This window comes from Bubalus bubalis, chromosome 20, assembly GCF_019923935.1.
Source record: "Bubalus bubalis isolate 160015118507 breed Murrah chromosome 20, NDDB_SH_1, whole genome shotgun sequence".
Classification (NCBI taxonomy): Eukaryota; Metazoa; Chordata; class Mammalia; order Artiodactyla; family Bovidae; genus Bubalus; species Bubalus bubalis.
In genome coordinates, this window is record NC_059176.1 from 66,493,595 (window position 1) to 66,520,019 (window position 26,425).

General features: G+C 39.9%; 1 protein-coding gene across 2 annotated transcripts in view; it reads left to right on the top strand.

Annotated features, from left to right (window-relative positions):
• GABRB3 (gamma-aminobutyric acid type A receptor subunit beta3) overlaps window positions 1-26,425 on the top strand; it is a 280,666-nt gene that overhangs the window by 239,979 nt on the left and 14,262 nt on the right. For both annotated transcript variants that reach the window (XM_025271652.3, XM_025271654.3), the window contains exons 7-8: window positions 18,285-18,437; window positions 24,754-24,998. In XM_025271652.3, the coding sequence (XP_025127437.2) occupies window positions 18,285-18,437; window positions 24,754-24,998 (398 nt within the window). The remainder of the gene's footprint in view (window positions 1-18,284; window positions 18,438-24,753; window positions 24,999-26,425) is intronic.

The window sequence follows — 26,425 nt, forward strand, 5'->3', positions numbered from 1 at the left end:
TTCACTTGGTGTGACAATCTCTAGATCCATCTATGCTACTGCAAATGGCATTATTTCATTCATCTTTATGACTGACTCATATTTTATATATATATATATATATATATATACACGTATAAAATCTTTATCCATTCATCTGTCAATGGACATTCAAGTTGCTTCCATGTCTTGACTGCTGTAAATATTGCTCATGCCTCACTGTTTCCCCAAATCCACTTCCCAGCTCCAGAACCTGTGATGTCTTGCCTTTGCCTGCAGCACAGAATCCAGTGTCCTTTACCATGGATCCAGTTCTAGCTCTAACCTCTCCTCTTTAGTTTAGCTCTTAGCATTCCCAGCACAGAGCTTTCTTTTAGTTGCTGCATTCAGCTTTTTCTCTCCTGCACTCACTCCTGCATACTGCCTGAAGGCTTTTGCCCCTGTTACAGCCCACATTTGATGTTTCTGTTCCTGTTTTTCCTATCCATGTCAAGTACATTCATCAATGGACAGTTGAATGGGATAATAGAGTTTAGCTTATTCTGTGACTACCTTCTTTAACTGAACATTATGCTTGTGAAATCCATTTGTATCACTATGGTTCACTGACTTTCCTTGCCACACGCGTGTGTGTGTGCGCTGTCACTTTACTTGTGTTGGAGTCTTTGCAACCCTATGAACTATGGCCCACCAGGCTCCTCTGTCCATGGGGATTCTCCAGACAAGAATATTGGAGTGGGAATGTTTCCTTCTGCCTTAAGAAGAATATTGTTTAAATATTTAGTTTTAAAATTTAAAAATTTTTAAATATTTTCTTTAGTGTAAGTCTTCTGGTCAGATTTCTTCAAGTTTTTTTTTTAAACAATCTGTATATGACTTTATATCATGTTTATTCCTATAGGATGAATTTACTGTTACAGAAAGATAGATTAGCATTTTTTCCTTTTCCATTTGAAGATATGACTTCGTTTACCCCACTGTCTATTGTTTCTATTGAGAAAGAGTTGTTGGTCTAATTGGTGCTGCTTTCAGATTGATCTATTTTTCCTCCCCTGTCTAGATACAGTTATAATTTTTATCATTGTTTTTTATTTCATTGCCATTTATGATATACCAAGGTATAGTTTTCTCTTTAATTATTCTTCTTGGAGTTTGTAGGTTTTCTTGAGGTCTTTCGGCAGTTTTAGAGCACCATCAGCCACCATTGCTTTTGCTTCATTTTCTCTCTCTTTTTCTCCTTCTAGGATTCCAATTTCAATTCTAACAATTTCAACTTTGGGTCTTGTCACTATATCTTCTAAATATCTCATGGTACTTTCTGAATTTCTTGTGTTATTTTTGCTTCATGCTTCACTCCGGAAATTTTCTTCTGGTTTTTCTTTCAGTTCAATAATTCTTTCTTTGTCTGTGTCTAATCTGGTAATATTATATCTGAGGAAAGTATAGATAAAGTTCAAAATCTATGATGATGTTTTCTTTTTTTCAGAGAGAATTTATGCTTTCCTCTTTCAGGCAGCTAGAGGCATTAGCAGTCCAAACTAGCTTCATTTCCTTTCTGGGACTTGGTAATTCTGAGTTCAGATTCATTCCTTGGGTATGCTTGCTTGAATCCTTCTGATTTATTTTTATATTTTGGACAGAGCTCTTTGGAATCCCTGTCTCCAGTTTTCGCTCCCTTTGTTCCATGAGTCTATCAGATGTTCTAACTAGCTTCTCAGCTTTCTGTAAACTACATCCACCCGAAATGTGGAGCTCATCTCTCTCAGTTTAACTTTTCTCCCAAACCTTGGCTCAGATTTTTACTAGGCTGTTATCCCTCCAGTGCCTCTAAGGATAGGGATTTCAGTTTTTCCCATTTTTCCCAGTTGTTTCCAGTGGAAGGGTTACATATCCCACAATATTCAAACACCATAGCTTATGTTTTCACTCTTCTCTACTGTTGCAGAAAAATTTATGGTTGTTTCAATATTTATTTCTTACTTAGTGACTTCACTTTCACTTTTCACTTTCATACATTGGAGAAGGAAATGGCAACCCACTCCAGTGTTCTTGTCTGGAGAATCCCAGGGAAGGTGGAGCCTGATGGGCTGTCGTCTTTGGGGTCGCACAGAGTCGGACATGACTGAAGCAACTTAGCAGTAGCAGCAGTAGCTATGACTATTAGTTACATGAGAGTAGAAAAGAAGAAAACTAGGGATACATTCTTTACAATCACATTTCAGAAAATATGAGTGATTTAATTCTGTATTTTTCTGATAACATTATAGAGAGGAAACACTTAGCCATAATAGTGTACTATTAAAGAAAGTGTTGCTGCTGCTGCTGCTAAGTCGCTTCAGTCGTGTCCGACTCTGTGTGACCCCATAGACGGCAGCCACCAGGCTCTGAAAGAAAGGGTTATAAAGCTCAAAATCAAGAGATCTAAGTCCTTGGTTGTAAGGACTGTGAAGGAACTGTGAAAATGTGAGCAGAGTACTTCAGTAGCAGACAGTAAGGGGATTGTGTTAAAAGAAATACTGGGTTAAGTTTATTTCAACAAATATATACAGCTAATAACCAGAGACCCTTAAATATCCCTCTTGACACATGATCACTGCTTTGGGACTTCAGCTTTTGTGCAAGTCTTGAATGCACATCCTGCTGATGCACAAAATTTGCTCTCTACAGTTTTTGCCAAATCTGAAATTGACTCCTAACTTTTAGTTTTCTTTGAGCTTGAAAGACTGAAAATTTTGATAAACTCATGGAGAAGAGATTACTTAATATGCTTCTTTAATTATTTGATGTTTTTATTTCTCTTCCTTTTTTCTGGGCTGTATCTGGACTGATATATTCTGACTTTATTTCAAGATACTTCTGCCTTGATTAGAAGAAAGAGAAAGAAAAGGATCCAAAACTAAGTGATGATGAAAAATTTCTGTTAAGATACATGAATTTTGTATTCTTCAAAAATCAGCATCCTGCATCTATTGAGATTATCATATGGTTTTTATCTTTAAATTTGTTAAGATAGTATATCACACTGATTGATTTGCATATATTGAAGAATCCTTGTATCCCTGGAATAAACCCAACGTGATCATGGTGTATGAGCTTTTTGATGTGTTGCTGAATTCCGTTTGCTAAAATTTTGTTGAGGATTTTTGCATCTATGTTCATCAGTGATATTGGCCTGTAGTTTTCTTTTTTTGTGTTGTTTTTTCTGGTTTTGGTATCAAGGTGATGGTGGCCTCATAGAATGAGTTTGGAAGTGTTCCATCCTCTGCAATTTTTTGAAAGAGTTTTAGAAGGATAGGCATTAGCTCTTCTCTAAATGTTTAATAGAATTCTCCTGTGAAGTCATCTGGTCCTGGACTTTTGCTTTTTGGGAGATTTTTGATCACAGCTTCAATTTCTGTGCTTGTAATTGGGTTGTTCATAATTTCTATTTCTTTCTGGTTCAGTCTTGGAAGATTGAACTTTTCTAAGAGGTTATCCAGGTTATTTCTTCCAGGTTATCCATTTTATTGCCACATAGTTGTTCATAATAGTCTCTTATAATCCTTTGTATCTCTGCATTGTCTGTTGTAACCTCTCCTTTTTCATTTCTAATTTTGTTGATTTGATTCTTCTTTTTTTTCTTGATGAGTCTGGCTTAAAGGCTTGTCAATTTTGTTTACTTTCTCAAAGATTCTGCTTTTAGTTTTATTAATCTTTACTATTGTTTCTTTCATTTCTTTTTCATTTATTTCTGCTTGGATCTTTATGATTTCTTTCCTTCTACTCATTTTGGGGTTTTTGTTCTTCTTTTCCCAGTTATTTTAAGTGTAAAGTTAGGTTGCCTATTCGATGTTTTTCTTGTTTCTTGAGGTAGGATTGTATTGCTATAAACTTCCCTCTTAGGACTGCTTTTGCTGCATCCCATAGGTTTTGAGTTGTGTTTTCATTGTCACTTGTTTCTAGAAATTCTTTGATTTGCCTTTTGATTTCTTCTGTAACCTGTTGATTATTTAGAAATGTGTTGTTTAATCTCCATGTGTTTGTGTTTCTTACAGTTATTTTCTTTAATTGATATCTAGTTAACACAACATTTTGGTCAGGGAAGATGCTTGATATGATTTCAACTTTCTTATATTTACTGAGGTTTGATTTGTGACCCAAGATGTGGTCTATTCTGGAGAATGTTCCATGTGCACTTGAGAAGGTGTATTCTTCTGTCTTTGGATGGAATGGTACTGAAGATATCAATGAGATCCATCTCATCAAATGTATCATTTAAGACATGTGTTTCCTTATTAATTTTCTGTTTTGATGATCTGTCCATTGGTGTGAGTTGGGTGTTCAAGTCTCCTACTATTATTGTGTTACTGTCGATTTCTCCTTTTACATCTGTTAGTGTTTGCCTTATGTATTGAGGTGCTCCTATGCTGGGTGCATAGATATTTACAATTGTTATGTCTTCCTCTTGGATTGATCCCTTGATCATTATGTAGTGTCCTTCCTTATCTTTTATAATCTTCTATATTTTAAGGTTTATTTTGTCTAATATGAGGATTACTACTCCAGCTTTCTTTTGCTTCCCATTTGCATGGAATATATTTTTCCACCCTCTCACTTTGAGTCTACATGTGTCTTTTGGTCTGAAGTGGGTTTCTTGTAGACAGCATATATATGGGTCTTGTTTGTGTATCCATTCAGCAATTCTGTGTCTTTGACAAAATTCAGCACCCATTTATGATTAAAACTCTTCAAAAAAATGGGCATAGAAGGAGTCTATCTCAATATAGTAAAGGTCATTTATGATAAGCCTACAGCAAACATTATTCTCAATGCTGAAAACTGAAAGCATTCCACCTAAGATCAGGAACAAGACTCCGGTGTCCACTTTCACCACTACTATTCAACATGGTTCTGGAAGTCCTAGCTACAGCAATCAGAGAAGAAAAAGAAATGAAAGGAATCCAGATCAGAAAGGAAGTAAAGCCTTCTCTGTTTGCAGATGACATGATACTGTACATAGAAAACCCTAAAGATAGTATCAGAAAATTACTAGAGCTAATCATGAATTTAGCAAAGTTGCAGGATACAAAATCAATACACAGAAATCACTTGCATTTCTATATACTAACAATGAGAAATTAGAAAGATCAGTTAAGGAATCAATCCCATTCACCATTGCAACAAAAATAATTAAATATCTAGGAATAAACTTACCTAAGGAGACAAAAGAACTGTACACAGAAAATTATAAGACACTGATGAAAGAAATCGAAGATGACATAAACAGATGGAGAGATATTTCACGTTCCTGGATAGGAAGAATCAATGTTGTGAAAATGAGTATACTAACAAATGCAACCTACAGATTTAATGTGATCCGTATCAAATTACCAATGGCATTTTTTTACAGAACTAGAACAAAAAATTTCACAATTCATATGGAAAGGCAAAAGACCCCAAATAGCCAAAGAAGTCTTAAGAAAGAAGAGTGGAGCTAGAGGAATCAATCTTCCTGACTTCAGATTATACTACAAAGCTACAGTCATCAAGACAGTATGGTACTGGCACAAAAAAAGAAATATAGACCAATGGAACAAGATAGAAAGCCCAGAAATAAACCCATGCACCTATGGGTACCTTATTTTTGACAAAGGAGGCAAGAATATACAATGGGGCAAAAATAGCCTCTTCAATAAATGGTGCTGGGAAAACTGGACAGGTACATGTAAAAGAATGAAAATAGAATACTTCCTAACACCATACATAAAGATAAACTCAAAATGGATGAAAGACCTAAATGTAAGACCACAAACTGTAAAACTCTTAGAGGAAAACATAGGAAAGTGGGGAAAAGAACTAAAGAGATATTTCTCCAAAGAAGACATACAGATAGATAGCTAACAAACACATGAAAAGATGCTCAATATTGCTCATTATTAGAGAAATGCAAATCAAAAATACAATGAGATATCATCTCATACCAGTCAGAATGGCCCTCATCAAAAAGTCTACAAACAACAAATGCTGGAGAGGATGTGGAGCAAAGGGAATGCTCTTGCACTGTTGGTGGGAATGTAAATTGATACAGCCACTATGGAAGATGGTATGGAGATTCCTTAAAAAACTAGGAATAAAACCACCATACGACCCAGCAATCCCACTCCTAGGCATATACCCTGAGGAAACCAAAATTGAAAAAGACACATATATCCGATTGTTCATTGCAGCTCTATTTACAATAGCTAGAACATGGAAGCAACCTAAATGTCCATCAACAGATAAATGGATAAAGAAGTTGTGGTATATATACACAATGGAATATTACTCAGACATAAAAAGGAATGCGTTTGAGTCAGTCCTAATGAGGTGGATGAACCTAGAACCTATTATACAGAGTGAAGTGAGTCAGAAAGAGAAAGATAAATACCGTATTCTAATGCATATATACGGAATCTAGGAAAATGGTACTGAAGAATTTATTTACATGGCAACAATGGAGAAACAGAGAGACAATAGACTTATGGACATGGGGAGAGGAGAGGAGAGGGTGAGATGTATGGAAAGAGTAACACAGAAACTTACATTACCATGTGTAAAACAGCCAGCCAATGGGAATTTGCTGCAAGTCTCAGGAAACTCAAACAGGGGCTCAGTATCAACCTAGATTGGGGAGGGAGATGGGAGGAAGTTTCAAAAGGGCGGGGATATATGTATACCTATGGCTGATTCTATTGAGGTTTGACACAAAACAGCAAAATTCTGTAAAGCAATTATCCTTCAATAAAAAATAAATAAATTTTAAAAATCAACTTTCAAAATACTATTTTGCTTCACAATTATGATTATAAAACAAACGAAGCAAATTACAAAATTTTTTTGAAATCTGCATGTCACACCCTTAAAATGTGCACTTAATTTTCTGTAGAGTCCATTCATGAACTCTGTGCTTTAGTTTTTATCCTAAACTAAAGCCATGATCAAATTATTATGCATGTGGTATATAAATAACATCTACTGTAAGTCTAGTGCTGATATTGTATGAAATGTATGAAATGTATGATGTTGTATGAAATTACCATCCATACCTCATTGTCTTCTAAAGCCCAGAGATAAATTCTCATTATTTTTTCCCTATTGACTTTCGTTAGAAGGATCCTCAGAGACAAGTCACCTGTGCTTACTGGCCAAATACTACTAATCCCTCAGTGCAAAATGGCTGAAGTAGAGAAAATTCACTCTCAGCACCAAAGGGGAGCTTAACTATCTCATCTTGTTACTATGAAATAATTTTCCTTTAAGGGCTCCTGACCTACAAAAGCCAGATTTCTTTAGAAATACCCAACACCTCCTTTGCAAAAATAAGTCTTGTCTAACTTCATCTTTTGGAATTGCTTTGAAGACTTCCACACAATTTTTAAAAATATGTTCAATAGTAAAAACACTTGGATTACAGAGTCCTGAGCACAGAAAGCACCACAGAGGAGAGAAAGGAAAGGAACAAGTAACTTGATTTTATCGAGTGGGTATTTGGGGCCATTTAGTATGTTTGGGGGCTTCCCTGATAGCTCAATTGGTAAAGAATCCTCCTGCAATGCAAGAGACCCTGGTTCGATTCCTGGGTCAGGAAGATCCCCTGGAGAAAGTGATAGGCTACCCACTCCAGTGTTCTTGGGCTTCCCTTGTGGCTCAGCTGGTAAAGAATCCGCCTGCAATGTGGGAGACCTGGGTTTGATCCCTTGGTTGGGAAGATCCCCTGGAGAAGGGAAAGGCTACCCACTCCTTATTCTGGCCTAGAGTATTCCATGGACTGTATAGTCCGTGGGGTCACAAAGAGTCAGACACAGTTGACTGACTTTCACTTTCAGTATGTTTGGTACCAGTAAAGTACATGTAGTACATATTCTTTTTCTTATAACAGAGTTCTTAAGGTGCAATTTATATACCATAAAATTTTACCATTTAAAGTATGTAATTCAGTTGTTTTTATTGTATTTACAATTTTGTAATCATGACATTCCTCAAATCAATTTCCATATATTTTCATCACCCTGAAAGCTCTGTACTCAGTAGCAGTCATTCGTCATTTCCCCCAACCTGCTTCCCCTAACCCTATCAGTTCAGTTCAGTTCAGTCGCTCAGTTGTGTCCGACTCTTTGTGACCCCATGAATTGCAGCACGCCAGGCCTCTCTGTCCATCACCAATTCCCGGAGTTCACTCAAACTCACATCCATCGAGTCGGTGATGCCATCCAGCCATCTCATCCTCTGTCATCCCCTTCTCCTCCTCCCCCCAGTCCCTCCCAGCATCAGAGTCTTTTCCAATGAGTCAACTCTTCGCATGAGGTGGCCAAAGTATTGGAGTTTCAGCTTTAGCATCATTCCTTCCAAAGAAATCCCAGGGCTGATCTCCTTTAGAATGGACTGTTCGGATCTCTTTTCAGTCTAAGGTACTCTCAAGAGTCTTCTCCAAAACCACAGTTCAAAAGCATCAATTCTTCACAGTGCTCAGCTTTCTTCACAGTCCAACTCTCACATCCATACGTGACCACTGGAAAAACCATAGCCTTGACTAGATGGACCTTTGTTGGCAAAGTAATGTCTCTGCTTTTGAATATGCTATCTAGGTTGGTCATAACTTTCCTTCCAAGGAGTAAGCGTCCTTTAATTTCATGGCTGCAGTCATGATCTGCAGTGATTTTGGAGCCCAAAAAAATAAAGTCTGACACTGTTTCCCCATCTATTTGCCATGAAGTGATGGGACCAGATGCCATGATCTTCGTTTTCTGAATGTTGAGCGTTTAAGCCAACTTTTTCACTCTCCTCTTTCACTTTCATCAAGAGGCTTTTTAGTTCCTCGTCACTTTCTGCCATAAGGGTGCTGTCATCTGCATATCTGAGGTTATTGATATTTCTCCCGGCAATCTTCATTCCAGCTTGTGCTTCTTCCAGCCCAGCATTTCTCATGATGTACTCTGCATATACATTAAAGAAGCAGGGTGACAGTATACAGCCTTGACGTACTCCTTTTCCTATTTGGAAAACAGTCTGTTGTTCCATGTCCAGTTCTAACTGTTGCTTCCTGACCTGCATACAGATTTCTCAAGAGGCAGGTCAGGTGGTCTGGTATTCCCATTTCTTTCAGAATTTTCCACAGTGTATTGTGATCCCACACTGTCAAAGGCTTTGGCATAGTCAATAAAGCAGAAATAGATGTTTTTCTGGAATTCTCTTGCTTTTTCATGATCCAGCAGATGTTGGCAATTTGATCTCTGGTTCCTCTGCCTTTTCTAAAATTAGCTTGAACATCTGGAATTTCACGGTTCACGTATTGCTGAAGCCTAGCTTGGAGAATTTTGAGCATTACTTTACTAGCGTGTGAGATGAGTGCAATTGTGCGGTAGTTTGAGCATTCTTTGGCATTGCCTTTCTTTGGGATTGGAATGAAAATGGACCTTTTCCAGTCCTGTGGCCACTCCTGAGTTTTCCAAATTTGCTGGCATATTGAGTGCAGCACTTTCAAAGCCTCATCTTTCAGGATTTGAAATAGCTCAACTGGAATTCCATCACCTCCACTAGCTTTGTTCGTAGTGATGGTTTCTAAGGCCCACTTGACTTCACATTCCAGTATTTCTGGCTCTAGGTGAGTGATCACACCATCGTGATTATCTTGGTCGTGAAGATCTTTTTTGTACAGTTCTTCTGTGTATTCTTGACACCTCTTCTTAATATCTTCTGCTTCTGTTAGCTCCATGCCATTTCTGTCCTTTATCTGTCTCTATGGGTAGCCATTAATCTAATTGCTGTTGCAATAGGTTTGCCTATTCTGTATGCTTGATATGAATGGAATCATACACCATATGGTCCTTTGTTTCTGGCTTCTTTTACTCAGTATATTTTCAAGATTCATTCATGTTGTGATGTGTATCAATACTTCACTCCTTTTTGTTGCTTGAGCAATACAATGTATTTGTTGCTGGAACAATACAATATTCCATTGTATGAATATATCATGTTTTGTTTAATCGTACATAAAGTTGATGAATTTTGGGCTATTTGCACCTTTCGGCTATCAGGAATAAAGCTGCTATGAACATTCATGCACAGGTGTTTCTGTGCATGTAAGTTTTCATTTGCATTATGCATGTATTAAGAATTGCAATTGTTGGGTCATATGATAACTATGTTTAACTTTTTGAGGAACTTCCAAACTGTCAAAGTAGCCATACCATTTAGGTTCCCTAGGCAATACATGATAGTTCTAATTTATCCACATTCTCACCAATGCATATTATTGTCTGCCTTTATATATATATACATATATATATGTATAATTTTATTAATTTAGTTTTGGCTGTCCTGAGTCTTCCTTGCTGCACAGGATTTTCTCCACTTGTGCCAGGCAGGCAGAGTCTGCTTTCTAGGTGTGGTGCACACGCTTCTCACTGCTGTGCCTCCTCTAGTTGCAGAACACGGTCTCCAGGGTGCACAGGCCTCGGTAGCTGCAGCACAAGGGGCTCAGGAGCTGTGGCTCCTGTGGGTCTGAAGCACAGGCTCAGTGGTTGTGGTGCACAGGCTTAGTTGCCTCGCAGCTTGTGGAATCTTCCTGGATCAGGGATTCAATCCATGTCTCCTGCATTGGAAGGTGGATTTTTTTTTTTTTTTTTTTTACCACCGAGCCACCAGGGAAGCCCTTATCTGTCTTTTTTATTGTAGTCATCCTAATAGTATGAAATGGTATCTCATTGTGATTCTGAGTTGCATTTCCCTAATGAGTAAGATATTGAGCATCTTTTATGTGCTTACTGGACACTGGTCTTATCCTCTTTGGAGGAATATCTATTCAAGTCCTTTGCCCATTTTTAAATCAGGTTGTTTGTATTTTTTGTAAACCTTTATACAGTCTAAATACAAGTTCCTCATCAGATATATGATTTGCAAATAGTTTCTCTCATTCTGTGGATTTTATTTTCATTTTCTCATTAGTTTCTTCTGCGGAATAATAGTTTGTAATCAATGGAGTAAAATTTATCTGTATTTTCCCTATTTCACTCATGATATCCATGCCCTAATTTTATACACAGGGAAACTAAGGATCTGAGAGGACAACCAACTTCCTAAAGGAGTATCCCAAATAAACCCTGAGCCTGAACCTGGATCTCTCAGATGCCCCTGCTCTTTGCTCCAGAGTCATAGGAGAGCACATTCCAGCTTTGCTGTAGAGATCAGAAAGAGAATTATTGCCTGATTGAGACAGTCTTTGAAAAAGTTTGTTTTTCCTCTTTCTCTAGTTCCTATTTCCTATATCTACTTTCCTTTATGGAAGTTTTGAAAATATTTTAATTTAGGTGACTGGTAAGGAGGGGGTGAGAAAATTAGAAACACCATTTTGAACTTTAGGTTGTATTATACAGTTAAAAAAAAAAGGAGATAAATGAATGAGAGAGCATCATAAAGATGCCAAGAGCATCCTTGAGCTCCCAGGCAAAGCATCACGCAGCTTCCTAGGCAGTCCTGGGAGAGCCCCCTTGGTGGCTGCCTTGGAAGGGGACAGGAATATGTAGGTAGGCCAACCCTGTTGCAGTTGCCAGAATATGAGCTTGTGACTTTATAGATACATTTGAGTGGCTCTTACACTTGGCAAAGGTGACATGATACTCTGCATCCACATTTTTATGAGTCCTTCAGCAATATTAATGCCTTAGAAAGTTCTGTTAATTTAGGCTGGACAAGAGATCCAGGGCCTTGTTTCTGGCACAGCTTTTAGTGCATCTGGGGAAAAAAGGTTGAGATCAGCATTTCAATAGATAGTCTTGCCAAGGAAGTCCTGAACTGGAACAATGCACTTGTGTTCAGGGACTCTACCTTTGTTGGTTCGGCATCTACTTGGGAACCGAACCACATCTACATTGCCACACAGGCTTTAGGGCTTCTGTGCCTTTCTGTTGTAATTTATAAGCTTCTGTTGCTCTTTTGAAGGTTATATTTTGGTGCAACTGACTCACTACTTTCCCACTTGAAAATGATCAAGCCACTTGTTATGATCATTTAAGGAATTTTCTCCACAGATACAGGCTACATCAAGATATCTGTTGTATCAGTGTCGGGACCTTGTCCAACAGAGACTCTATGCATTCTTGAAGTTGCACACCAAATGGCAAAAGCCTTTGCCTAGGGAGGGGGTTCGGGACAGGGGGACACGTGTACACCCATGGCTGATTCATGTCAATGTATGGCAAAAACCACCACAATATTGTAAAGTAATTAGCCTCCAATTAAAATAAATAAATTAATTAAAACAACAAAAAAAAGCCTTTGCCTAGAAGAATAGGTCTTGACATCTCTGAAGCTTCTTGTGATTATTAACATTTTGTAGTCTCTATCTCATAGCATCTTGAAAGGCTTTTCTTCATTTGACTGTGTTGGACCCTTTACCTTGAAGGTTCTTATCCTCTGCCTATGAAGACTCTTATTCAACCAGGAGCATCTCAGTTCAGATACTGTGAAACCTTTCCTAAATCTTGAGCTCTAGAATATCCAGTGTAGGCCTTACCTCTGGGTTACAGAGGCCAGTTCTGTATGGGTCTTTCTCTGACAGATTGGGAGCTAGTTGAGAGCATAGACCATCTTCTTATTCATCTTTATTGTTTCCTCCACTTAACATTCCCACCTGTGGGACTAGGAGATTGGGATTGAGGGATAGGACAGGTGGTAAATGCCTAAGAATTTTGTTAATTTGAAAGTGTATTTCATATTTAAGAAACAGAATGTAATTACTAAACAAATACATAAGAAAATGGTATATTTTCTTAATTCTATGTTCTGTGTTAAACAGTATCTTGGTAAATACATAATTTTGAGATGTGAGTAGTATTTCCTTCCTCAAGGCCACTAATGACCCTCCAAATATTTGACTATGCTGTTATATCACTGGCCTCCATGTTGTCCAGGGTAAGTATTCTCAAAAGCATATCAGTTGAACTTCACTGCATGAATATCAGTATTTGCCTTGTAGGGGACAGTTTCTCTAAAGAAATTGTACTTTGGAAAATATTAAGAAAGTTGACTCTGAAAATGGGAAATGGGGAATATGATAGATTGCATTGTCATTCAAAAAATATTTGCTGCAATTCCCTGGGAGAGGATGGAACTTTTCTACCTTGGTGACATAAAGATTGACAATGAGACTTGCTCTGGAGAATGAAATGTGATGGGAAGTATGTGTGGCCCTTCTTCCACAGTGTCCAAGCTGCCTTCCAGATAGAGGAAGCTGAGTGACTATGGAGCACAAGAAAGAAAAAACAAATAAATCTTTGTTGTAAAGTCACTGAGATTTAAGGGGTCTTTCGCTACTACAGCATAAGCCATTCTATCCTGATGGATTTAGATAATGTTCCAAGTAGAGTGGATATAGTGAGAAATATCTGAAGCATAAAGTAGCAAATGATTAGTAAAGGCATGAGATCACTATGAAATTGCAAATTAAGATCTGATATTGAAGGTACTTCAATATAAATGTTGAAGGTGGCCATAGGATTTCAAACCAAGATTTAATAAAATTACTGACTGTTTTGAGTATTAAACTTATTAAGTAAATCAAGTATGCTTGTTTTCATTCTTTCAGCACACTGATGCATTTGTTAATAACCAAAGATTCTTTTGGAGAAGGCAATGGCACCCCACTCCAATACTCTTGCCTGGAAAATCCCATGGATGGAGGAGCCTGGTAGGCTGCAGTCCATGCGGTCGCTAAAAGTCGGACACGACTGAGCAGCTTCACTTTCACTTTTCACTTTCATCCATTGGAGAAGGAAATGGCAACCCACTCCAGTGTTCTTGCCTGGAGAATCCCAGGGACGGGGGAGCCTGGTGGGCTGCTGTCTATGGGGTCGCACAAAGTTGGACATGACTGAAGCGACTTAGCAGCAGCAAAGATGCTTTAGACATTTAGCTAAGCATGACAGTATATGAAAACGGTCTCACAAACTCTGCCTGGGAGTTTATTCATCTTACCAAGGAAGATCTTATCTTGGTAAATGTTAATGATTATAATTTTAAAGAGGAAAGAAAATAGCTCAAGACGGTAATTACTTGCATTTGGGGGGAAAAAGGATTTATGGGAGATGTGGCATTTGACCAAGGCCTTGAAGTATAGTTAAGGAAAGACATTTCTTAAGGGGAGAGCAAGGGGTAAAAATCAGCAGAGGCAAGAAATGTGTACAATTATTTTGAGGCAAGAAGCGTAACTTCTTGGCTAGAAAATGTTATGCTTAATACAGAGGCATGGTATAAAATAAAACTAATGTGAACTTGGGAAAACATTTTGGAGAAACTAAAATTCCCCGGTGACTATTTTGACCTTTATGGGAAGCAGCATAAGATGTTGAACATGTGATCACTCTGCTTTTGAGACATGTGGAGAGCACTTGGTGCCAGGGCCCAGGCAAGGCTCTGACCTGGCTCATCATATCTGTAGCCACATAGACATGGAATGTATTATAAAACAACAGAGTATATCAGATCTGTCAGGGGAAGCTTTATTTCACAAATGGTGTGGAAAACTTGGTTAGTTGTTTGTGGAACAGAAACCAATGTGCATGTTCACTTCATATCAAACCCTGAAATAATTACCAACCCACAAAATAGGGTTGTGGTCAGTTGTCTGTTGGGAACTTATCTAAACTTTAAAACAGGATTTAAAAATTACAAGGGAAAAAACAAACTGGATAGACTCAACTATGTACAGAAATTTATGTTTTTATATGTCCCTCACCCTACCCTATTACAAGTTTTTAAATAACTGGGAAAATGCTTGTAGAGTATAAGCAAAGATTAGTAGCAAAAGAACTTGAATGAATAGCTAAAAACAGAGGAACAAGAAATGAGAAAGATGAATGAATGGTGTAATTAGATTATTTATAAGGTTAAATAGTTAATAGTTATAAGGGTAAACTGGAAAAGGTCAGTTTCCATTTCAATCCCAAAGAAAAGCAATTTCAAAGAATGTTCAAACTACCTCACAACTGCACTCATCTCACATGCTAGCAAAGTAATGCTCAAAATTCTCCAAGTCAGGCTTCAACAGTATGTGAACCGAGAAATTCCAGATGTTCAAGGTGGATTTAGAAAACACAGAGAAACCAGAGATCAAATTGCCAACATCCACTGGATCATTGAAAAAGCAAGAGGGTTCTAGAAAAACATCTACTTCTGCTTTACTGATTACCCCAAAGCCTTTGACCATGTGGATCACAACAAACTGGAATTCTTAAAGAGATGGGAATACCAGACCACCTTACCTGCCTCCTGAGAAATCTCTATGCAGGTCAAGAAGCAACAGTTAGAACTGGACATGGAACAACAGACTGGTTCTAAACTGGGAAAGGAGTATATCAAGGCTTTATACTGTCACCCTGCTTATTTAACGTATATGCAGAGTACATCATGCAAACTACCAGTCTGGATGAAGCACAAGCTGGAATCAAGATTGCTGGGAGAAATATCAATAACCTCAAATATGCAGATGACACCACCCTTATGGCAGAAAGTGAAGAAGAACTAAAGAGCCTCTTGATGAAAATGAAAGAGGAGAGTGAAAAAGCTGGCTTAAAACTCAGCATTCAGAAAACTGAGATCATGGCATCTGGTCCCATCATTTCATGACAAATAGATGGGGAAACAATGGAAACAGTGAGAGACTTTACTTTTTAAGGCTCCAAAATCACTGCAGAAGGTGGCTGCAGCCATGAAATTAAAAGACGCTTGCTCCTCGGAAGCTTTGACCAACCCAGACAGCATATTGAAAAGCAGACATTTCTTTGCCGACAAAGGTCCATCTAGTCAAAGCTATGGTTTTTCCAGTAGTCATGTATGGATGTGAGAGTTGGATCATAAAAGAAAGCTGGGCAGTGAAGAATTGTTGCTTCTGAACCATGGTGTTGGAGAAGACTCTTTAGAATCCCTTGGATTGCAAAGAGATCCAACCAGTCCATCCTAAAGAAAATTAGTCCTGAATGTTCATTGGAAGGACTGATGCTGAAGCTGAAGCTCCAATACTTTGGCCACCTGATGCAAAGAACTGACTCATTGGAAAAGACCCTGATGCTAGGAAAATTGAAGGCAGGAGGAGATGGGGATGACAGAAGATGAGATGGTTGGATGGCATCACTGATTCAATGAACATGAGTTTGAGCAAGCTCCAGGAGTTGGTGATGGACATAGAAACCTTGTGTGCTGCAGCCACACAAAGGGGTCACAAAGAGTTGAACATGACTGAGTGACCGAACTGATAAGGTTAAAATCTGGGGTGGGGGGGAAGCATTAAGAAGTAATCAATTAAAAAAAGTGATTTGACAAATTTTACCCAAGGAAATTAGCAAAAGTAATTTTTAAAATATTATGTAATATTGTTAAGGGGCTTCCCTAGTGGCTCACCAGTTAAGAATTCCCCTGCCAATGCAGGAGATGTGGGTTCAATCCCTGAATTGGGAAGGTCCCCTGGAGAAGAAAATGGCAACCCACTGCAATAGTCTTGCTTGGGAAATCCCATAGACAGAAGGGCCTGGTGGTTACCATCCATGAGGTCACAAAGAGTCAGACATGACTTAGTGACTAAACAACATGTAATACTGTTTTTTACAAAATGAGACAGGCACTTCTATAAAGTACTCATAGCGACATGTTCACTGGTATAGTTCTTTTGCAAAGTAATTTGGGACTACGTATCAAAAGCCTCCAACATTGGCCTAATAATTCCTATTTTGACACATTCATTCTAAGGAAATAATTTTAAGCATAATGAAAGGACTCGACTCAAAGGTATTCCTAAGAATATTACTTAAAGTTTTGCAACAATGGCAACACCCTAAATTTATCACATTCAGGAAAATGTATTTATATACTATAGAATATATGTGTATATATTTGATGGAAAATCAGGAAAAATTTAAAATTGTATATGTAAGTAGTTTGTAATAAGGATGAATATGTTTATGTTACAGTGATAATACAATATATGCATTTGATCAGAGTTATATAAAAGAAACTATACAAACACACAAGCACACAAGAGATTGGAGAAAATTTTCAGATTGTCAGCTTTTAAATGCTGTGTGTATTAGGCTATTTCTTTTCTCCTTTATATAATTTTGACTGAAAATGTGATTAATGCTAAAGTAGAAGCCTGGAAATTAAAGTCTTTCATTTACTACATAGAAGAAATAGTCATATGAGTGAACCAGACTGGAAAAGGGATAGACTGTAGTGACAAAACCAGAAAGGGATGTGAAGTAAAGTCAGGAAAATGCACGTATTTGGAGGCAGGAGGGGAACGTGAGCCTGTCAGGCTTGGAGTAGGATGAAGACAAGAAATGCCAGGTCTCCTGAAACTTTGGGTGGATGAATCTCAGAAAGAGAGCACCACCCATCATTGAAGGCAGGAGGAGAAGAGGCAAGGAATCTGATGAGAAGGCTGGCCTTCCAGCAGTCTCAGTTGAGTCCAGAAAATTAAGAGCTGAGCAGTTTGAAACTGGTAAAGTATATTGTTGAAATGGTCAGGAAGAAATGGAGGTTACACGTGCCTGCTCCCCAGCGAAAAACCAAAATCAAACAGAAAAGATAAATAAATATACAGGTGGCAGAGCAGAGGGCTGTTTTCTCAGTCTGCACAGGCAGTGGTGGTAGGGTTCACGACTGTCTAAGTGGAATGTACACATTAGGAGGTTAACATTGGGATTCAAATACAGGAAAGCAGACCGGGTGCTTCTTCTCAGCCCTCTTTGATTCCTTTCCTGTGGTCGGAGCAGAGCATCTCAGAGCACGCTGCTACCCTCTGTTCCTCTCACGCTCTTGGGGAGGGGGTGCCTGAGCTGTTCCAGGGGGTCCAGGGTCAGTGCCTCAGACATCGGCACTGTTGCTCTAGATGGGCTGACGGAGGAGGACTGATAGAAACCATTTTGCTCAGTAAAGCCTTGAGCCAAATCTTCCCTATTTACAGTCGAGGAGAAGGAGATTATTAGTTGAAAAATAAATAAGATAGTTGTCACTATTCCAAATTCGAAGCTAAAAACTTTCCCAGAGTTTTCTCAGGGACAGTTTCCAGCTGAGTATATAAGAGAAGAGTAGCCTCATCATGACCTCATACGTAGACTGAAAATCATCCATCTCCCGAGTTCTCAATGGAACTTAGGTGGTGGAGGCAGGTTGCATGGTTGTGGACCACCCCTCCATTCTGGGCTTTTCAAATGCATGTTGTTGATCCATGGAAATCAAAGCAAACTCTTTGTCTTCTGTGTCTGATCTCCAGTGTAATCCCTCTCTGTTTACCGTAGGTGCCTACCCTCGGCTCTCACTGAGCTTTCGGTTGAAGAGAAACATTGGATACTTCATTCTCCAGACCTACATGCCCTCTATCCTAATTACAATTCTCTCATGGGTGTCCTTCTGGATCAATTATGATGCATCTGCGGCTAGAGTTGCCCTTGGTATGTGCTATTTTTAAATGATACCTAAAATATAAAGTCACCATATCATTACAATATGAAGGGAGTTCAAAGACAATAGTTCAACTACAATTTTTGACATCATGACACCAGTCTTGCCCATATAGTCACTTTTTATCTTGAAATACTAATTTCATGCATGATTCCCTTGATGTGTTAATTTAATTATAAGGCTCAAATGTGAATTTTCATGCCCATGAAAGGGAAAATATGCTTGCCGAATATTTGCATAATAAAACTGTTTTTGACATTAATTTTAAAGCAAGGATTAACATCTCCTGTTCAAAATCAGTCTATGGCCCAGAAAGGAGACTTGATTAATTGCACATTCTTTTTTAAGTCAGAAAAATAGCCAAATGTTATACCATATCATTGGAATTACACAAATGAATGAGCATTAAAATGTGATACTAAATTCTAAGTTGTTCTCAAGAGCTTTAGTGATCTCTTCTGGCCACTGGTCTCTTGACAATTGGATTATTAGCTGATGTCCAGTATATATTATGTGTTCCAGTATGATTTCTAATATTTTTTTTAACATTAAGGGAAGGCTTATATTTTCAGAAACATTATTTTCTACTGAACTAATTATTATGAAACTTCATGGACTAAGTTTCATTTAAATACATTTTAGGTAAGAACAAAGCTGAAGAGCAATTGTCCAATTTATCCCTTATATGGGTAGGGTTGAGTTTAATTCCTAGGAGTGAAGTAATTAATAATACCTTTCAAAATTTCTAGGAAAGAATTAATTCTGCTTGTAAGCCTGCAGAAAAGCATAAATATTCAGGGATCTGGTTGTCCCTCTTTCTTACTTTTTCTTTTTACTGTCTCTTCCCAGAAATTTAAGTTGCTTAGTATCTTGCTTCCAAGAGAATGTGTGTACATGTGCATAAGTGGATATCTGGCTTAGACCCACAGACAAGTGACTCACATTGATTCAAGATTAGATTTTTTTTCTCATGAAATAACATGTAACAGAGGCTTAAGAAACTTAGGTAACTATTTCTAAAGTGTTAGCTGAATGTAAAGACACTTAGAGAATAAAGTATCAAAAAATTAAAAGTTTTGTAGTAACTGTTAATCTATTTCTGATGGGTTTGGTATGGATTCCCTGGTGGCTCAGCAGTAAAGAATCAGCCTACAATGCAGGAAACGCAGGTTCAATCCCTGGGTTGGGAAGATCCCCTGGAGAAGGGAATGGCTATCCACTCCAATATTCTTGCCGAGAAAAATCCCATGGACAGAGTAGCCTGGCAGGCTACAGTCCGTGGGGTCACAAAGAATCAGACACGACTGAGAATGTACACGCACATTGGTAAGGGAAAAATCTCTTGAAAATATCTTCAGGATTTTTACTGCCTGCAGAGGTTACCCTGTAACATCAATCCTTTCTGTGAAAGGCAAAGTCACTTAGTCATGTCCTTTCTGTAGCTTTTGCCTTTTCCACTAATGTTACTAGATTGCTCTTTGTGAAGCTAATTTCTCTTATCACCTGAAGAATTTACAGCTAAAGTGAATTTGCAGGGGCAGATCCAAATTTGGGGAGCTGTTAGCTTATTAAACTTCAGAAGCTCTCTTTAAGAAAAGAATATAAAATATACAAATACAGAGTTCCCAGAACCCCTCCCAAGGCTGTAAGAAGCCTGTGGTAGAGATCAGAAGCTGCGGCTTCCTGAGCTTCCAGGGAATCTGCCTCAGAAAATCTGTCATTTTTTGAGAAAATCAGAGAGATATGAGTACCAAAGAACCAGAATTATCAGACATCATCAGAAGTGAGGTGTACTGAAAATACAAATTCCTCAATTTTCTATATGTATGTATGTTAGTTGTTGCAGTTGTGTCCGACTTTTTGTGACCCCCTGGACTGTAGCCCTCCAGGGTTCTCTGTCCATGAGATTCTCCGGACAAGAATACTGGAATAGGTTGCCATGTTCTAATCCAGAGGATCTTCCCCACCCAGGGATTGAACCTGAGTCTCTTACGTCTCCTGCATTGGCAGGCGGGTTCTTTACCACTAGCGCCACCTGGGAAGCCCTCTCAATTTTCCAGATAATACAAATTCTATAGCTCCTAAATGGTAAATATCATCTTCCACAACATTAAATAAATAGTTTACCTGGAGCGGGTTAGAGTGGACATAGCCTTATTACGGTATATGAAAGTAGACTCCACTTTTTCTTGACAACCCATCATTGTTGCTATAAACCTCAGTCATGCTTCTGTGGGTTTGGGGGACAGAGGAGTGGTCTGCCCAGACTTACTAAGGCACATCACCACTGGACATGTGCTGGGTCCTGGTGAATATCAGAAGTCTGGGAGCCAGGCATGAAAGGCAGATTGAAGGCATTTGTTAGTGTCAGGTGGACTTGAGTTTAGAGGTCCCGAAGGCAACTGTGGTCTCCAGGCTTCAGCGTCTGGGCCAGCAGACATCTGGCAGGTCCAGCTCTCAGCATGGGACTCCCTCTGTCCCATGGCCTCTCCTTCTGTCCCAGCTCCTGCATGAGACACAGTCTTTGAGCCTGGGTCTCCAGGACGTGGACAGTGACAGCACAGCAACTCCATTTGGCTAAGGAAATGTGTATCATCAGCTTATGAACTCTGAATAATACCAAGAACGGTAATCATGCGGCAACTTACCAAATACTCAGGTGCCAAGTTCTGTGCAAGCCCGTGAAAATGTTTGCCTGACCCATGATACAGAAGATACACAGCCCAGTGGGCAGTGTCCCCATTTTACAAAGAAGGGCATGAAGTACAGAAAAGCTATACAACTGGTGCAAAGTCATATAATATTGAGTGTCCCAAGAAAGATTTTAAACCAGTTGGTCTGACTTCAAAGCTTTTAACCACTACAGGTGATTTCTACGGTGTCAATAGACAGTGTACAGAAGAGTTCTTTTGCCTGTTACATTGTAAAAATAATGGATGTTTTTAAAAGCTCAGCAAGAATTATTTTTAATCATTCTTATTGAGGGATCTCTCAAAACCTTTAAGATGCTAATGTGTTCAGTGCCTCTTGGAGAGGATAGGACCATGGTTTGGGGGCTTTAAATGGGGAACAACACAACCCCGCCCACTCCACATGTCCTGTCATATACTACATCCTTTGAAATGCTCAGAGTGCTGTTTGCCTTCATCCTGAATGGCTGCATGGTGGTGAGTGCTCCCTGCTTCTAAATGAGGTACAGGTCTGCATGGAGTGATGCTCGGTGAAGACCTCCATGACACACCCCTCTGGCTCAGGGCACTATTGAATCTGGAGTCGTCAGGAACTGTCTCTCTACTTGAAGGGAAATGCTGATTCTTCACCCACCTGTGCTGCACGGATGTTCTTGTGCTTTAGGATCTTATGCCTCTCCTGCTGAGTGCTGACACCCACATCTATTAAACTGTTAGTGCTAGAAGCCACCAGACTACAAAGTTGGGAGTTGTAATTACATGGTCTTCCTCAAAACTATTGGTCTTTCTGGAAGTGAAAATTTATATTGAAATAATTTAGGCCACATGATTTGGGTCACAAAGGAGAAAAATGACATATCTTTAGATCAAATGATATAAATTACATTTTTATTTCATTATCATCTTTATAAATGCAGTTTCCAAATATATTTTATTAACATACTATTAATGAGAAATAGTTTGAGACTAATAATTAACAAGACTTAACATCTTGGTAAAGGTATGAAGAACAGAAAAAGCACCACTCGGCCATCTCCCGTTCTGCCATTGGACAGAATTCACTTAGAGAGTGGAAGTTCAGGGTGAGGCTGCCAGGAATTGGGTCTCCCGCCAAGAAACTGGAGGCTACCACAAAATATATTTTTCTGTGATGCTGATAATGATAACATTTGCTGTTGTGAGTGTTAACAATACCAGTTACTGGTAGTCTATAACCATGGCATTTCCATTTCACAGCAGCTTTAGACCACAGTTGTGGACCCATCAAGCTCACTCAAGTCCTACTGCTGGGACATGGTAGAGCTGGGCTGAAAGCCCAGGACCTCGTGGTTCTACTACTCAGGCCCTGAACCACTGTGTCTACCACTGTCCACAGTTACCTTGATGGGAAGGAAAACAGTACAAGGAATTAGAGACTGAATAGCCTTTCAGTCTAAGAGGTCATGTGAGCCCAAAGTGGAAAGCCAAGAGCACTCACCATGAAACCTTACTCTTGAGGGGTCCTGGAGCCAGAGCTGAGGGCCTGAAGCTAGCATCCTTGCCCCCTTTCAGCTTTGCCAGGCTGAGTGCTCTTGACATGTGCTAGCCCTCCCTGTGCTCTGTTCCTTTAGCCCATTTTCTGGGGATATCTACTGAGGCCTGTGTTGATACATGTCCACTCAGAGCAGTCATCTGGACCCAAAGCAATGACTAAAGCAGAGCACTTTCCAAAGTCCATTTGGAAGGAAAAAATAAGTTATGGCAGCAGCATTACAAAATTTTAGGTAATAGTGAGAACACCTGATTTTGTAGCATCTACATGGGGTTTTGCACTTCTTTGTAAACTGTAATTATACCATTGCCATTTTCAAATTTTAAAAGTCCCCAGGTGCACATGAATTTTATGTTAGAGAAGTCTTAAAATATTCTGACATCTTTGATTTCCACAGATTCGTTGACAGCCCTGGTTTATAGTCAGACATGAAAATAGGTCCTCTGCTCCTTCTTTCCCTCGTCTCCTCCTACGGGCAACTCAGCACATGTGGACAGAAGTCTGGGCTCACTTCTCCAGGAGGTCCCGAGCGAGGGGAGCCCTGGGCTCTGGTGCTCCTCCAAGGATGGGATGGGAATCTGGAGGGCATCAGATTAAGATACTTAAAAACCTAGCCCCTCACTCCGGAAGTTGAGTGGGGCTCCAGGGGGTTCAGAGAAGAGGTCTGGAGAGCCCATGTGTCCGGCCTCTCAGGCTTACCCCACCTGCCGGCCTGGGGAACATCACTGGTGTTCTGGGTGCCTGCAGCTGAAGGACCATGGCTGAAGTTCTCACCTGGAAGAGTCCTCACAGCCACGACCCTCTTTTGGGTCCCAGAAGACACAGGAGTAGTTACCTGCTGTAGCATCAGTCTCGTGGATAGAAAAGAGCTGGCTCTTTGGAACTGCCTTGCTTTTTTGAGACTTCTTAATATTTCACAAGTTACTATCTCAGAGAGAGCAAGTCAGCAGCAGGAAGGCCCGCCACTGAGAAGTGAGTGGTGCAGTTCCTTCCCTCGTATGTGGCTTCACTCAGCTCAGTGAACTCTGGTCGTGTCATAGGCCAATGAGTCTCCTGCTCTCTGTGGCTTCAGATCATCCTGTGTGGAATCTTTGTACACTAAGAACATGCCCATTGCTATGGGAGAATTACAAAATATGATCCTTACATGTTTTTAGAGACTACACATAGCTCCCTTAGGGGAAAAATGACATTCCTCACTTAACATTATTCATACTAACTAAAGAATTCAAAACAATGACATTAAAAAAAAACGAGAGAACAGATCACTTGCCGCAGAGCTTGGTAAGATGCTATATTTTGAATAAAATCATCAGCCTGAGCCTGAAACCACCATGTCCTGAGGCAGCTTTGTAACCTTGTTCTTAGCAGAGGGGGGAAGTTGCTCTGTGAAGTAATCTGTTCTCCAGAACTTCACTCAAACATTCCCTGTCTTTGCACTCAGGGCTGGATCCTGTCCTTAGTAGCTTTAAGTCATTACCTCCTTCCCCTTGTGGAGAAAGAAATGGCAGCCCACTCCAGTATTCTTGCCTGGAGAATCCCATGGACGGAGGAGTGTAGCAAGCTACAGTCCATGGGGTCTCAAAGAGTTGGACACAACTGAGAGACTTCACTTTCACTTTCACTTCCTTACCCTTGCTCTAAGGCCGTATGGTAAGAATTGTTTTCTTCTCTAGTGGCCACAGATAACCGTCTTAGATTCTCCACAGATTCATTCTTCTTCCTGGAAGCTTCTCATCCAGACACTTAGTGTTTTATGATAAATTCTGGGTTGGTTTTCGTTTCTTCCAGCTTTCATGCAGGGCAACCTCTGCTTTGCCCCCACACCTCTCCATCCACCTGTGGGTCAGATGGGATAGGAGATGCCTCCCAAGTGGGGTGGGGAAGAGGTGTCAGCTCCCTAGCCTGGGGAGTGACCTGCTGCCCAAATTATGTTTTGTATTCTATTGCATTTAGATCACCCAATAGTTTTCAATTGCTTGTTTCCAACTATTTCAAGCTGTTTGAGAAAGTAAAGCAGGAAAGTGAGGAGTGAGGAGCTAAGCAGCAGAATGGCAGCCTCTCACGCTCACGTTTCTCTTTCAGGGATTACCACCGTGCTGACCATGACAACCATCAACACGCACCTTCGGGAGACGTTGCCCAAAATCCCCTACGTCAAAGCCATTGACATGTACCTCATGGGCTGCTTTGTCTTTGTGTTTCTGGCCCTACTGGAGTATGCCTTTGTCAACTACATTTTCTTTGGAAGAGGCCCTCAAAGGCAGAAGAAGCTTGCAGAAAAGAACGCCAAGGCGAAGAATGACCGCTCAAAGGGTGACAGCAACCGGGTAGGCCACCCTGCCCCACCCCATCCCCCACAGCCCCTGCCTTTCCCAGACTCTCAGACCTGCAGCATCATGGCCTTTCAGTAGGAGTGATGTGGGCTTGTTGACCGTAGCCTAAAATGTGGCCTCTGCAAGTCACTGAGTTTTATTGAAAAGCAAAGTTGGTGCAAAACTTAGAGAAGCCAAAAACTTACCAGTTTCCAAATATGAAAAGAAAACAAAAGATATCAGAATGAATGAAATTCTGGCATGTGGGGCCCAAACTTGACAGGCAAAAACATTTCCCAGAATGTTGCAATTTTCCTTCAGTGGTCAAATTACAGATGTGGTAGCCAGCATGGCACTGTTTTTCACATGGTGTGGACAGCGCTCTCGCTCATCTGCCCTGGTTCAAGGTCTCTAGTGAGGGCAGGAGCTGTGTGCTGTCCCAGGGCTCTCATGGATCTACCCTGGCCTGGCCCTGCTGGCTATGTTCTGCAAAATGCCAGGCAGGCAGCCATAGGCAACAGTGGCCAAGCTGGGAGCTGCTCTAACCCCATGGGCTCTGAACCCGGAAGTTCAGTTTAGTCGCTCAGTAATGTCCAACTCTTTGTGACCCCGTGGACTGCAGCATGACAGACTTCCTGTCCATCACCAACACCCAGAGCTTGCTAAAACTCATGTCCATTGAGTCAGTGATGCCATCCATCATCTCACCATCTATCATCCCCTTCTCCACCTGCCTTCAATCCCTCCCAGCATCAGGGTCTTTTCCAATGAGTCAGCTCTTCTCATCAGGTGGCCAAAGTGTTGAAGTTTCAGCATCAGTCCTTCTAATGAGTATCAGGACTGATTTCCATTAGGATAGGCTGGTTGGATCTTCTTGCAGTCCAAGGGACTCTCAAGAGTCTTCGCCAACACCGCAGTTCAAAAGCATCAATTCTTTGGTGCTCGGCCTTCCTTATAGTCCAACTCTCACATCCACACATGACTACTGGAAAAAACATAGCTTTGACTAGATGGACTTTTGTCAGCAAAGTAATGTCTCTGCTTTTTAATATTCTGTCTAGGTTGGTCATAGCTTTTCTTCCAAGGAGCAAGCATCTTTAATGTCATGGCTGCAGTCACAATCCACAGTGATTTAGGAGCCCCCAAAAATAAAATCTCTCACTGTTTCCATTGTTTCCCCGTCTATTTGCTATGAAGTGATGGGACCAGATGCCATGATCTTAGTTTTCTGAATGTTGAGTTTTAAGCCAGCTTTTTCACTCTTCTCTCTCACTTTCATCATAAGGCTCTTTAGTTCTTTGCTTTCTGCCATGTAAGGGTGGTGTCATCTCTGTATCTAAAGTTATTGATATTTCTCCCAGCAATTTTGATTCCAGCTTATGCTTCATCCAGCCCAGCATTTCACATGATGTACTCTGCATATAAGTTAAATAAGCAGGGTT